Source organism: Schistocerca piceifrons, chromosome 2 (assembly GCF_021461385.2).
Source record: "Schistocerca piceifrons isolate TAMUIC-IGC-003096 chromosome 2, iqSchPice1.1, whole genome shotgun sequence".
Taxonomy (NCBI): Eukaryota; Metazoa; Arthropoda; class Insecta; order Orthoptera; family Acrididae; genus Schistocerca; species Schistocerca piceifrons.
The window spans coordinates 606,678,321-606,693,881 of NC_060139.1; the positions used below are offsets into that span (position 1 = coordinate 606,678,321).

At 39.2% G+C, this 15,561-nt stretch overlaps 1 protein-coding gene across 3 annotated transcripts in view; it reads right to left on the bottom strand.

Moving 5' to 3' along the window:
• Positions 1 to 3,275: 3,275 nt before the first annotated feature.
• The window catches only part of LOC124773198 (PEST proteolytic signal-containing nuclear protein-like), a 71,673-nt gene continuing 59,387 nt past the window's right edge, over positions 3,276 to 15,561 (bottom strand). For all 3 annotated transcript variants that reach the window (XM_047249380.1, XM_047249381.1, XM_047249382.1), the window contains exons 3-4: positions 13,693 to 13,823; positions 3,276 to 4,432 (exon numbers count right to left, since the gene is read on the bottom strand). In XM_047249380.1, the coding sequence (XP_047105336.1) occupies positions 4,297 to 4,432; positions 13,693 to 13,823 (267 nt within the window). In that variant the 3' untranslated portion in view covers positions 3,276 to 4,296. The remainder of the gene's footprint in view (positions 4,433 to 13,692; positions 13,824 to 15,561) is intronic.

Genomic DNA, 15,561 nt, shown 5'->3' on the forward strand with positions numbered 1-15,561 from the left:
ACAACAGTCAGAGTGTGCCGCTGTCTTCACAGGTGCCCTGTGTGGTATTCCACATTGGCGAGCTAAGCTGATTTGAATATTTTGCAGCCATGACAACTCACAGTGTGTGGCTCACCACGTGCAGCTCAGTTCGCACACATTAGCTTTTCCTCCTGTTTAAGGGTGCATTGGTCGCTTGGGGTGATTGCCAGCACACTTCATGCTGATGTCAGGCATCAAACAGTGGTGTGCCACATGCCCAACAACGTGACATCTGAAGCACTGTGGCATTTCATGTTGCAATTTCATGTTTTCTACCATTACTGATGTCTTCAGCACCACTGTGATGGCAAACAACCCCCAACTGATAGTGTTGTCCATGCCAGTGGCCAAAAGAAGAGGTCCCTCCATGTCAGTGTCTGCTGTGTACCCTGAACCCCAGGTACTTGTGCTCTTGATGCAGGTTATCAGGTTGCTTTGCCACAGTAAGTTGCAAATTACAGCCTTGATCACCTGGTTTGACTGTAGCATATGTGTAGAACAACCACTGGAATGTGGCGACTCCAATCAGCACACTGTGGTAATATTTGGAGTCATAGGGGCTAATCTGTAAGAGCTCTTTCCCCACAGATTTCGCAGTGAAATTTGACTTGAGCTACTGTGGTACTTGCTGCAAGAATCTTCTGTTATCATCTCTCATTTGAAAGATGATTGACGGTGGCTTCAACTCCTTACTCGCCACAGATTGTTTGGCTGAAGTATCATTTTGTGTGGTGTTTGCAGCCATGGGATCACTGTCAAATTTTTAATCCAGGACTATAAAGGTGCCTTCAGAGCTGCTGAGCTGTGACTCCATGCCTGGGTCCCATGACCATGACAGACTCGCTTGACTAGCCACAAGTCTAGACAAGCTGTACTTGTCAACCACAACCTCCTGCTTGCATCCGTTGTTGTTGCATGGGAAGCTGTACTTGCCGTAATCACTTGCCACTGTGGCACAGTGTTTGTGGTGTTGTCCTTGGTGCTCTTTATCGAGTCTATTTAACTCAATGAGCTGCTGCTCCCTGCTGCAGTCACTCCCTCTTGCATTTTGCTTAGCAGTACAGCCAAGTGGTTAACTGTTTGTGATTTTGTGATTCTTCTTTCTCACACGAGCATCTGCTAGATATGACATGGTGGAAGCAGTTGATTCCACCGTAAGTCAAGAGTTTTGTTGTGCCCTTTGGCGTGTAGCTACTCGCAGTAACAAGACAAGTGGGTGCAGTAACACCACACATCTCCATTCCATGTCCTCAGTGAGGCCCCTCATCTTCACAAGAGTCATCTTACTTGAGGAGGCCGCATGAGGCTCTTGTCCGAGCAGGCTCAGCTTAGCAGTGATCTGCCACCCCCATCTTCTTATTGAACTTTCTGCAGTACTCTCTTCTCATCCACATCTCCACACTACTGCTTGCCAATGCAGAGTGTAAACCTGAATTAATGAACCCAAATACTCCTTTGATCATTCTATCAGCTATCATATTACCCTTTGTTCCAGCATCGAATATACACTGACGCTTACAAGATCCTGAACCACAATATGTTCAGAGTATAAATACCGCATGGATAGCGCAAACAAACAAAATGGCAGCAGGAATTAATGTGATGCTTGTGAAATTACACAGTTCAGCAGCAAACTGTAATTTTAAAAATAAATGTTAAAATTGTGGAAACAAATGGGAAAATAATCATTGTGCAATTCTTGAATATGTGATATATGCACTTACTCAAACTTATAATTTGACATCAACAATATTACACCAACTTCTGGAGCACAGTGGCTGGAGGCGTATGATAGAACACAGGTTAATTATTCACTACACTTTCTCAAAATAAACAAACAATGCTATGAAACAGAATATAAAACAATGATTTAGACAAACAAAAGTACTAATTTTATACATTTTCTTTGACCATTTTGGCGGCAAACACACACACTTAAAAAACTTCTGTCACTTTACTGTTCAGCTTCCCAGGAGTCTCCATCATGGGCGACTATGATAGAGCAATGTTCTTGGTTAATATGATTTCATCCACTTGTACTGAAGTTTAATTTACAGCCTGTACTACGAGGGCCCCCCCCACACACATACACACAAAAAGCCTTACAGATAAGTGTTTGCTGCCACTCTCATGGAATGTTGGGAGGGCAAAATTGAGTAATATTCTCTTTAAAGGGAAGGATGAAAGATTAGATTTAATGCCCCCACAAACAACATAATTAGCGACGGAGCGCAAGCTCTGATTACGGAAGTTAAGGAAAGGAAACAAGCCATAACCTTTTTGATGGAATCATCCTGGAATTCATCTTAGGTGATTTAGGGGAATCAGGAAAACCTAAATCTGGATGGCGGGACAGGGATTACAACTATTGTCATCCTGAATGTGAGTCCATCGTGTTAACCACAACACCATATTGCTTGGTATATTCACCTGCAATAGTTGAATATCAGGGTTACTTTGAGTTATCCTTTCTGGTCATTTTGTGCAACTGTGTGAATCTTTAGCATTTTCAGTAAATCTGTCAAGAAGTATTTCATGGAAAAATATTACTCTGTTCAATTCAAACTACCACAAAAATTGTAACCGATTATCAAGACAATGTGCACATTTACATGAAACAGTAATCTGAATTTCCTCAAATTAAGCACTTAAAAGGAGCAATCTGTTTTACTTGGGAAAAGACTTTCAATAACGAAGAGTTTATTGTTGACAACTAATTTCACAGCTGTCAACAAGAAAGACTAATTTATGCAATCTTAGGTGTAGAAATTTTTTTTTTTTTCCCCATGTGGAACTGTAATCAGTGCACTATGAGTTGCTGAATGTGGAACTGAGGCTGTTACAATGGACATGTGTACTTTGAAATCCCAGAGAGGTTCTTTCCTCCACAAATCCTGTCGATTTCATTTTTGAAATGCAGCTTTGTCAGTATGAGGTGACATCACATTAGTTTGAAGCCCTGTACCGAAACTATTAGCTCTGTCGCTTGATAAAAAACTGAATAAAAATAACATGGGGTGTTCATAATTGGTCTTACAGAATACAGCTGAACAAACAGCTGGTTAAATGGTTGAGGGGGATAACTCTTGACATAATGTACCACTTGTCCATGCAGTTATTTTGAAGTGGAGACAAATAGTTATATATGATCACGTATGGCATACATAAGAAACAATAAGCTTAAATTTATGAAGTTATCTCCACCCAGTCAGGAAGACCACTGTTTTTAAGGAATACTTCTGTAAAGGCTCCACTGTTTTACATATGAAAGTTTATTGCCTGTTACTACACTAATGATACTTTACATATATTTCCACTTGTTTTTGGTGTATAGAAGCAAACTGTATTTTTGAAGTGGTAGTATAACTTCCAAATTACTTCTTGCTACTGAAGAGCAGCTACATGTATATTTCTTCTGTAAAGTAGATACCTCCACAAACACAACATTTTGAAATAAACTTTGACTTCTGATGAAAAATTTACCTTTCTTTAACAGCCCATTTCTGTAAAAGTGAAATGCTGATAATGTTGTATAAAACAATATTTATTACTTGGTACTTGGTCTGCAATGTACATAATTAAAAAGAAATTCCCTCTCTAAGCAGCATTTTAACAATTCTGGAAAAACCAATTACAGAGTCAAAAATGACAGCTTGCTGTGCATTACTAAAATCATTACACAAGTTTTGCTCTTGACTGATGTCTGTCACTCTGCCACTATTACGAAACTAATACCAATTTTAAATACATGGAAACAAGATTAACAACACACAGTGATGCACATAAGGAGCAATGACTTAGTGACAGACATGACAGACTAAACACAAGGATAGTGTGAAAATTCACTATCATGTGCAACACGAATAACTACAACTTATCTACTTGTATCACACAATAATGCTGTAAATGGAGATTATTTAATGTTTCAATATAAGGCATGTATGTTCTGGTACATAACACTATAAATTATTCTACTGTAGTATAAGTCATTCATACCAATACATGATATGACACGTCATCTGCAGCCAAATTCAAATGATGAACAACAAATTTGTATCAGTTCATCACATAAACCTGATAAAATTTGCTGCGAGATGCACAAGTAACAGAAAATTTCATACTCTATGCAACATGCAATATGTTCTAAAATTGCGCTTCATCACTGTAAAGTTTGGGAATGGCTGCCAAGAGCTTTAACACAATATCTTGTATTTCTGCAACAAACAGAAGATGGATTCTTCTTCAATGTATGTCAATTATAAGGTTGACATACTTTCACTCTGCATTTTTTGCTGCATCAGTACTTGAGTCCATCGCTTTTTTCATAGTCTTTTCAAATATTTTTTTTGAATCACAGAAACCTTGTTTTGTTTTACCAAAAGAATTTGGTCCGGCTGATGTCGGTGTTTCTCTGAAACAGTGAAGTTTACTTACTAAATCATTTACCATAATGTTATCCTACACCAGTTTGTAAATAAACTGCAACAAATAAACTTTCATGCAGTGATAGTCGTATTAAATAAATGATAATATTAAAGAAATCATCTGTAATAGTAAAACCTGCGATGTTATTCTTTAAATTATTTAGTGATCAATGCAGTTACCATCATTTTTTATGATGAAATTAAACCAAATGAGTAGCACTATTACTACGAGAATGATCCTTCATATGGTTAACACCAATTTACAGACTTTACCGAGTCTTCACATATCATATTCTTCACAGTTACTAATGGCTGGCTTGATGAGCACACATACTAACACTACTGCCTCCCTCAATAGTTCATTTTCCATCACTTACAGTTCAATAATCCAGCAGCTATGGTGGAACAGTCAGCATTTTATTATCTTTGACTAATTACAAAAACCCTGTACTTCACATGTTAAAGATATTCACAAATATGCAATCTTCACTTTGACATGAGTCATTTTTGTTCTAATACAATCAAAGCCTCAGAGTTATCTTCATATTCCTCTGCTAAGCAATCTGTTTAGTTTTATCAAGACGTCACACAAGCTTTTCAAAACCACCAAATTATGCTAACCAAATTATATGGCATACAGTTCCATCCTTATATTTTCTATCATTGCAAATAGTTTGTGTGTATGATTTGCACTGTTCCCCTAATTGTCACTATCTACCACAACCTCCTCTGTAAATACTATAAAAGGGTAAATAACTTGTGAATTATGTACATAAACCATCTATATGATCCACTTCAAATACTGTTCTACCTTACATCATATCCAGCACTGTAATACCCTTACTTGACAAAAATGTTTCCAGGCAACAGCATTTGTTTTAACTAAAGTGATTACTCCTTTCAGTGTTATAATAATTTTTTTTGTCTTATCTACATTCACTGTCTAACTAAATCTCCTCACTCGAAGTAGGAGGCCGAGAGATAGGTTCAGATTATGTATCCTACTTTCATGTACCATGGCCCCCATAAACCTTGAAGTTCCACTCATTTGGTTCACTCTTTCCCTTGTATCAACATAGGTTTGTTTAGCTACTTGTTCATGTGTGAACTTCCCTGTGCATATCTGATAATCAAGTATGAAGGTACAATCTGCTGCTAATAAAAAAACACGCGAATTGAATGGGAGGCCATACCTGTACTCGAAAGTTAAGGTGCCCAAGTCCAATTTTTACTCAAGACCATATTTGTAATATACACACACTTCTTCATTTGTAGAAGAAGGACTGCAGTATTGTTCCAGTCCAAGGCTGATTTAGAAAGCATTATATGAACATGCATCCCTATAACTACATAAATTGGCCATGAGCTGGTGCAGGACTATTACACTTCCTCCACAGATGAGTGAGTACTACAAATACGGTCTTAAGTCAAAATTGTGGAAGCTCTGACATCCCTACAGCAAATAACTGATTTAAAAATAGGATAACAAACAACAGACAAGCACTTGGTTGATGGGGGAGCCAACTGAAGGAACTTTTATCTTTCCAACAAGAAGAAGGAATGCACTCTTTCTGATGGTCACATTCCATACTCTGTAACACTTTCATTTCTCACAAAAAATTTCAGTCTGCCCTAGACCTAAACTAACTGTAATAGTCTTCAGTTCTCAATGTGCCATAATGTATTTACCTTTTTTTACATACTGGTAGCAACAAGAGAAAACATGAAACTCTTAAGATGTTTTGCTGGCAGTGATAGAGACAGAGCAAATGCTCACAAATGACAAGAATGGAGAGTAACTCACCTGTAGCCTTATTTAACAATCTATTCTGTGATATTTATTTTCAATTATACAGGAAACTGAGTGCAAATTGTATCAGTATCACTAGAAGTAAATTTTAAATGCAATCCCTTATGTCCTGTTTTTTAACCACTGCACATCCAGGAGAAGAACAATTAATAGATCAATGTTTCACGAACAGTAAGATTGATCCATAGAATGCCTGAAGAACCAATGCTATTCAGATGCCTTATAGACACACTTCTCCATTGCACAAATGAAAACAGTTACCTGACTATGATAGGGGATTGTTCTCACCAACGAGTGCAATATTGCTGGGAGATGGAAACATTCCTTCACAGAGCTTCACAACTGTGATGAACCAAAAGATCAACTTCAACTCCTGAGATTGTAGGTTTAGATTATCCGTCACCTACGGCGTAGCAAATAAAGAATCATGTGATGGAGATGATAAAGAACAAAAGTCCAGAAGATGCAATCCAGGCAGAAGTCATTTAATCTGGAGGCAAAAAACACCATAAGATAATTCACCAATTAATCAACAGGATCTAGACTGTGCAGGAGATCCCAGAAGATTTGAAGTCAACGGTCACCTACCTTATACGCAAGAAAGGTGACAAAATGGACTGCACCAACTACCAAGGTTTCGCTCTCCTGAACGTCTGCTACAAGATGTTGTGTAACTGTATAGTTGACAGAATTCAGCCTTATGCAGAAGTGATTGATGAATATCGGGGTGGTTTCAGAAAGGACTGCTCAACTGTGGACAACATCTACATAATTCAACAGTTCACCAAAAATACGTGGAAATGCTACAAAGACCTTCATATGCTTTTCACAGATTTTAAGAAGGCAAATGACTGCAACCACTGGGAAAGCATGATGAATCATCTAAGCTAGTTTGGATTACCCAATGAATTCTTCAGCCTAGTTAGAGTTTGTCTCACCGATTCGAAAGGCAGAGTGGCACTTGAGAACAGAGTTATGGGGTGCTCTTACATAAACGCAGGTTTGACAAAGGAGATTGTGTGTTAGCGATATCGTTCAACCTGGTGCTCAAAAAGATAATGAGGAATGTTCTCAATAAGAATTTTGAGGGGATCAAGGTAGAAGGTGAGAAAAACCGCACATCTCGCTGATGAAGTGGCCCTATTGCCCATATCTAAGGAAGAACTAAAATTAACAGATTTCCCGGTTAAAAATACACTATACCCCAGGTGAAAGAACATTTTTTTTTTTTTTTTTTTTTTTTGCATGTTAAATGACAATATACTTTTCCTCAGAGCTGTAAAACGTATCAAGCCTTTGAAGGGTAAGGGTTTTATACATTGGCGCAGAGCTTCTCAGAACTGTAGGAAATGAAACCCAGCAAAAACAACACATTTTGGAAAGATATTCGATGCATGGTAATGTATACAAGGCATATTTTCCTATTACGAAGTATAAATATGAATTCCACCACATACTGCACAGTAGCTTTGGAAGGGCAACATACAGTTTACAAGACTGTGCAAAGATGATGACATTTTGATGTCAAATGCACTTATCAAAGACCTCGTGAACTGCTATCAACTTTTGTTAACATTCGATGCTGGGTGCTTGGGAAACGCCATATCAGATTCTGTAATTTCGTAGCCATTTCAAAGTAGTGGCACTGAAGATTTATAACCACATGTCATTCTTGGTATGATTTGTTATACCTAAACATCACATAATGACGTATAGGCTGTTAAAGCCTTCGTGAGGTCTAAGCTGCAATACACACAGCAGAATTCTGCTAGTTGATCATGATGGTAGTGGTTATAAGAAAGTTTTCGTGAGGTCTAAGCTACAATACACACAGCAGAATTCCACTAATTGATCATGATGGTAGTGGTTATAAGGGCAGATTTATGAACTATATGTCAGCTATGAAGGTTGTCCATATCCTGCAATATCTGACCTCTCCCGTTTCTGAAATGTTTTGTGACTTCATTACTAAGCTAATACAAGTATGCTCCTCCTGTAATTTCAATGTTGTGCACTGAAATTGAGATTGTGCTGTGTGATGCACTTTTGACTGCTGATCATAGCTCATGTCTCATTATCTCGCCAGCCGACAGCAGTATTCAAAGTGTATGACGTGGAACATAGTCAGGCAAGCAACATCACTGTTAAGGAGTGCAAACACAGTTTGAATTAATATATATACAGCATAGCTACAACAAAAACTAAGTGTTCACATATAATATTGTGTCATCAAAAATGACCCCTCCCCCTCCCCTGAGGGAATGGTTAGGAAGGATCTGAAGTCCACAGGTTAAATTTCAGCAGCTGAATACTTCGGACAAAAATTAATTTCACTGACGTGAACTGAACATTTCATGGGTTCCTTGATGAATACATGTTCTGTCGAGTAATTTGTCTTTTCCATGTATAAGTCAATTACATGTAAATAGCTTAAACACCCACCTCACCCTTTTTTGGTGCAATAATTACACTTTTTGCTATCATAACTGCACGATTTGTAATCTATGTAAGAACTAAAATAAATATGAAAAACTAGCCTCGAAGCTGCGTCTTTTATAGTGTGTGAACCCTTTAAGAGATATGAAACACAAATGTGTCAGAAAAATTTTAAATTTATGTCTTAAATGGCTGGTCTTCTGGGCCCAAAATTTTTCTGAGAGGCTGATCCTCAAAGTGCTAAGGTTTGAATTAGAGTCAAATGTTCCATCATTTCAGAAATTCATCACACATTCTCACACGTAACATAATTTATCTTCCATACATGGAAATTTACTCTGAAAGTAACACTTCTCAAACCATCATTCGCAATATCTTCCCGTGATCTGTTATACATGTAAACAGTTGTGATGTCACACTCAACAAAAGCAGTTTGTTGCTATGAAGTACTGAATAGCTGTTCAAAGGCCTTTGACACATTTTACTGCCGGCAGGCGCTTGTGTGTGTGCACTGTTTTTTGTTGTTGTAAATAACCCATTTTCTTTGCATCTTAAGTTTTATTTTGGGGTGATTCTCTCTACATTTTACTGCAGCAGCAGGCTAAAGCAAACTTCTTTGTTAGAGTATTGGGTCTTACCAGTCAAAATGCAAAAATTTAACTGAAAGCTAATACAACGAAAAATTCCCAGAATTCTAAAATAATCCTGAGTTTTTTCTAGATGAAAAAATCCCCATGTTTGTCCCAGGCAGTATAGACCCTGTGATGCAAATGAGTGACAGCGTTGAGGTAGCAGTGATTAAGCTCCGTCTCCTTGTGAGAGAATCAAAGGGCAAGTATTTGGATACGAGCAACATTCTTGCTTGTTGAAGAGACGAGCTCCAGCCTCCAGTAATCTCAACCTGATCCTACAAAGGCGTTCATAATTTTAAATGTTGTACAGAACCAGCATCATGTGAGGTGTAAATCAACATGAGGATCCATGCAGCAAACAGATCATACTTAAGTCTCAGCCAGCTTTTTAAATCACGCAGCCTCTCAAGGAATTTCAGACTCCAGCTGTACAAAGCACCAATCCAACCTGTTAGGCTATACGGTTGCGAAATATGGATGTTCAGAAAAAAAGATTCAAACTTTTATTATCATTTTTGAGCAAAAAGTCTTAAAGAAGATCTATGATCCAGTACAAGATGAGATCACTGCAGACAAAGATCCAGCGTAATAGGTGTTAAAAATATGGTTCAGATTGTTGTTATTTGGATAACATTTAATAGCAATCTTCTCACAAAATATGTTATTTTTATGTAATTAAAGCTTAAAAATCATTAAATATCAAGATTTTGTAATGCGATTGAAAACACCCCTAGTAGTGTCACAGACTAGGAGTAAGATGAAACTATATGTGTGTTATAAGTGTTAGCTAAAGTTATGAGGTTTTTATATACTTTTTCTAGAAACAGTTTACCTGTTTAGTGAAGGAAAACGCAATTACAACTTTTAAACAACAACAGAAACGAATTTTGTGAATGCTGATAGTGAAAACCATGTGAAAGTTGATGCGTTTATGCTCCACCCATTTAGAGTGGCGATACGTGAAGGGACAGACAGTCTCCTCCCTGCTCTCTGCAATATCATTAATCTCACTCAATATGAAGAACTTGTACAATTTTTGCAAATGGGTCCATATATTATATTAGATTGTCATTTATCAGTCATGAGCTACGATCCAAAGCACAATAAACTTATTCTCGGCAAATCTTAGTGCTGATTTCCTGTCTAAAAGTCATTCCAGCAGAGGTATTCCTCTCAGCACGTGCTTTGTGGCACAACGGATAGCGTATCTGACTGTGGATTGAAAGGTCACATGTTCAAATACTGGTTGGGTCTTATATTTTTAAAGTTTTACATGAAATATGAAAATAGCATTAGCAAGAACTGATTGTAGCAGTTATTTTGATGGTGCAATGTATTATATGTAGCTTCACATTAATTTAAGCCTGAGAAATGGACAACAGAGGATAAATGCATTTGCTTTGTGGACAAACAATTCACTTGTTTCGAAAGCATTGCTAACAGTCAAGATATTACCATACACCCACAGTACAAAAGGTATACGATGATGAAGTTTTCTATATGGAGAGATATAAAGCATGTATGGCATGCAGTTAACACAAACGTAAGGGCTGTGATGTTTTTGAGTGCAAACTAAAGTCAGTGAGTGAAGCAGACTTACTTCATCTTTACATAAGATGATGAAACTTCAAAGCTGGACAGTAAGAAGATAAAAACATTGTTCCCAATAAAGTAAAAAATTTCTGGTTACATGAACTAGGCAACATCTTTTTGAATGTAGCGTGTGTGAACAATGATTGGAAATGTAAAAGCATGTAGACAACAAAGAAAACACAATAATACTCCTGTTTCTGATCGGTGAGGTGAAATTTTGTAGCTGTGATTTGGTTTTCATATGAGAGGACTGTCGAGGAATTTTACAAGTAGGTTAACATAATCTTTCGGATTGGATTCGAACCAGCAATCTATGGACATCATCTTACAAAACTCGACACTCTTCCGCTCTAACAACAGAGATACCAAATAATTTATGTGAAATTGGATAAAATGACAATTTTCACGAAGAGTTTAATTTCGGTGAATGATGTTATCCTTCCTTGTAACAGTGGAAAAGTGTATCTTGAAAGTAGATTAACTTCTTAATAAATTTTTAATTGCATAAGTGAACTTTTGCGTCGACATGATGGCAATCTGCCAGTACAGTGCAACCATATTTTACACATCTTCTCATTCTCTGGTATGCTCAAAAACAACTTTTCAGGAGTTTTTGTACATGTGTTGTACAGAATGGTACAACACACTCATTGTTACCCATTTTCTGAAACGTAAATTCCAAAATAGGACATCGCTGTGAATTATCATTATGACAGTAAGAGCAGTGAGCTATCCACTGATGTCACAGGCATCACATGACTTGAATGGAGCATTTTAGCAGGCTTTCAAATTATTTGAATTTCATTTCTGTTTTCATAAAAGAATACTGAAATTCAAGTGGAAAAAAAGCATGTTATGGCATAAAATGGAATAATTAATCATTTAAGTAAACAGTCAAATATCCTATTGTGAGCTGGGAGAGATCTGCAATGGACCAAACATTGTAGGTTTGATGAGAACCAAATGGCTTGTATGATCAAGGCATGTCACTCAGATGGGCAAACACCGATGGCCTTTAAAATCCATAGAGTTTACTCCCTACAGAAGAAGACCACTAGGCAGACCAAAGAAGAAGTGGAGAAATGGAATCCACAAGGACTTGCTGCATATTAGCATACACGGTGACTGGAGACAAAAGACAGGAACAGAATCCAGTGCAATAGGAGCATTGTAGCTGTGCATGGTCCTCTGACCCTGATCGCGTAAAGTAAGTAAACGACAACATAGGTTATCCACACCTTGAAAACACTGTTTTGACAATCTGATTTAATTCAAGAACAAAACCTTTTGAATGTGTGCAATATACACTCCTGGAAATGAAAAAAAAGAACACATTGACACCGGTGTGTCAGACCCACCATACTTGCTCCGGACACTGCGAGAGGGCTGTACAAGCAATGATCACACGCACGGCACAGCGGACACACCAGGAACCGCGGTGTTGGCCGTCGAATGGCGCTAGCTGCGCAGCATTTGTGCACCGCCGCCGTTAGTGTCAGCCAGTTTGCCGTGGCATACGGAGCTCCATCGCAGTCTTTAACACTGGTAGCATGCCGCGACAGCGTGGACGTGAACCGTATGTGCAGTTGACGGACTTTGAGCGAGGGCGTATAGTGGGCATGCGGGAGGCCGGGTGGACGTACCGCCGAATTGCTCAACACGTGGGGCGTGAGGTCTCCACAGTACATCGATGTTGTCGCCAGTGGTCGGCGGAAGGTGCACGTGCCCGTCGACCTGGGACCGGACCGCAGCGACGCACGGATGCACGCCAAGACCGTAGGATCCTACGCAGTGCCGTAGGGGACCGCACCGCCACTTCCCAGCAAATTAGGGACACTGTTGCTCCTGGGGTATCGGCGAGGACCATTCGCAACCGTCTCCACGAAGCTGGGCTACGGTCCCGCACACCGTTAGGCCGTCTTCCGCTCACGCCCCAACATCGTGCAGCCCGCCTCCAGTGGTGTCATGACAGGCGTGAATGGAGGGACGAATGGAGACGTGTCGCCTTCAGCGATGAGAGTCGCTTCTGCCTTGGTGCCAATGATGGTCGTATGCGTGTTTGGCGCCGTGCAGGTGAGCGCCACAATCAGGACTGCATACGACCGAGGCACACAGGGCCAACACCCGGCATCATGGTGTGGGGAGCGATCTCCTACACTGGCCGTACACCACTGGTGATCGTCGAGGGGACACTGAATAGTGCACGGTACATCCAAACCGTCATCGAACCCATCGTTCTACCATTCCTAGACCGGCAAGGGAACTTGCTGTTCCAACAGGACAATGCACGTCCGCATGTATCCCGTGCCACCCAACGTGCTCTAGAAGGTGTAAGTCAACTACCCTGGCCAGCAAGATCTCCGGATCTGTCCCCCATTGAGCATGTTTGGGACTGGATGAAGCGTCGTCTCACGCGGTCTGCACGTCCAGCACGAATGCTGGTCCAACTGAGGCACCAGGTGGAAATGGCATGGCAAGCCGTTCCACAGGACTACATCCAGCATCTCTACGATCGTCTCCATGGGAGAATAGCAGCCTGCATTGCTGCGAAAGGTGGATATACACTGTACTAGTGCCGACATTGTGCATGATCTGTTGCCTGTGTCTATGTGCCTGTGGTTCTGTCAGTGTGATCATGTGATGTATCTGACCCCAGGAATGTGTCAATAAAGTTTCCCCTTCCTGGGACAATGAATTCACGGTGTTCTTATTTCAATTTCCAGGAGTGTATATAAAATTTGAGTATTATGGGTATTGTTAGTAACACTACTCTCACCTTCCAATATTCCTCATCCTCATACGTGCTTCTGGGGGCATTTCCTCTGGCTCATCATCCTCATCATCATTAAATACAGCTGCTACTGCTTGTGACTTTGCTTTCATAGTATTTGTTGTAATCAAGTTTTTCTGTAAGCATGAACAAAATGAGATATAGTTTCCACAATAGTTACAAATAAAAGATTTCTGAAAATATAGTGAAACTGTCATAAAAACTAAGCTACTAAGGTCTCTGGTGGAACATAAATAATGAAAGATGTGAAGTTAACTCACTGGACAGATGAGTCAATAGACACAGAAACAAAACTGAATGTTGCCAAGCTTTTGGACAGTTTTGTCCTTCCAGAGATTGCTACATAATAAAAATACTATACAGTCCTAGCTGACTACAGTGCACCGGCACTGCAGCAGTGGGGTCAGGCAAGAAAGCAAGTGGGGAGAGGAAGGTAGGAATACAGGGAAGGATGGTTGACAGCTGAGAGGGAGAGGTGGCACTTGCATGGGATAGGAATATGGCACCAATGTGGTTCTGATTCAACATATGGTCTTTAACATTGATAAACTCAAACTGATACGTTTGTGGCAGTAGATAACAAGTGCTCGGGTATGGAAGGTGCTCAAGGTTTTGCACTGTCACCTACTGTGCAAAAAGTGAATCTATAGCATGTTAGACCAGTTCCGTGACTAGATTCAGGACTTCCTAGCACATAGAACTCAAAGCCTTGTTCTTTAGTATAAAACCTCTGGGTTTAGAACTAATTCTGGCAGTGTCCCACAGCAGTGTTCATGGTATGCATAAATGATTAGGTGGACGTTGTTCACTGATGATGCTGTGATTTTTGGGAAGTCTTGGCACCAGAAAATTCGAGCAAAAAGTGGGTAAATCTGTAGATGATTGAAATTTCAACAAGTAAAATGTAATAGACTGAATAAACAGGTGGAAAGACCTATTATTCTTCAATTACAAACTGGTAATAAATCACTAGAAACAGCAAAATAGTAAATTATTCTAGAATAACAATCCAGAGAGAGAGAGAGAGAGAGAGAGAGAGAGAGAGAGAGAGAGAGAGCACAGCTCCTGAAGAAAATGACTGGATCAGTTGTCAAAATACTAGGCATTATCAACAATTCAACTGCACACTCGAAGCACAGCACACCATTAAACAACATACTGCATAAACTTTCCAAAAAAGCACAACCCCAAATAACTCATGCACATACTCAGAATTCCACAATACCAATTAACCATGAAACAGTGATATTTATTGGGGAACAAAAAACTGGTACCAATGTACTCACTCAAACTAAGCACCTAACCTGAACACAATATGCATCATTTACAATATCTGCAAAATAACAAGCCAATAATGGCTTAATACTGGTACTGATATCTTCTTTTAACCTATAAAGCTAAAATTAATCCCACAGTATCACCCATTATGAAAGTGTGATATATACAGATTAAAGAAACACTGGTATTGACATTCACTTAATCTACAATGGTAGAATGAACTGTTAACACTTGCACAACTACCGTATTTACTCGAATCTAAGCCGCACTTTTTTTCCGCTTTTTGTAATCCAAAAAACCGCCTGCGGCTTAGAATCAAGTGCAAAGCAAGCAGAAGTTCTGAAAAATGTTGGTGGGTGCCGCCACAACTAACTTATGCCGTCAAATATATGTAGCGCTACACAGGCATGCTTTGTAGGCACAAAGATAAATACTGGCACCAAATCCTCCAAGTCAGTAAATAAATTAAAAAAAAAAAAAAAAAAAAAAAATACGGTGGAAGACGAGCTTTTTTTCTCCGCCCCGAGTTTCAACCACTGCATTTTCATACATTATCCAACGAAGTAAATACAAATT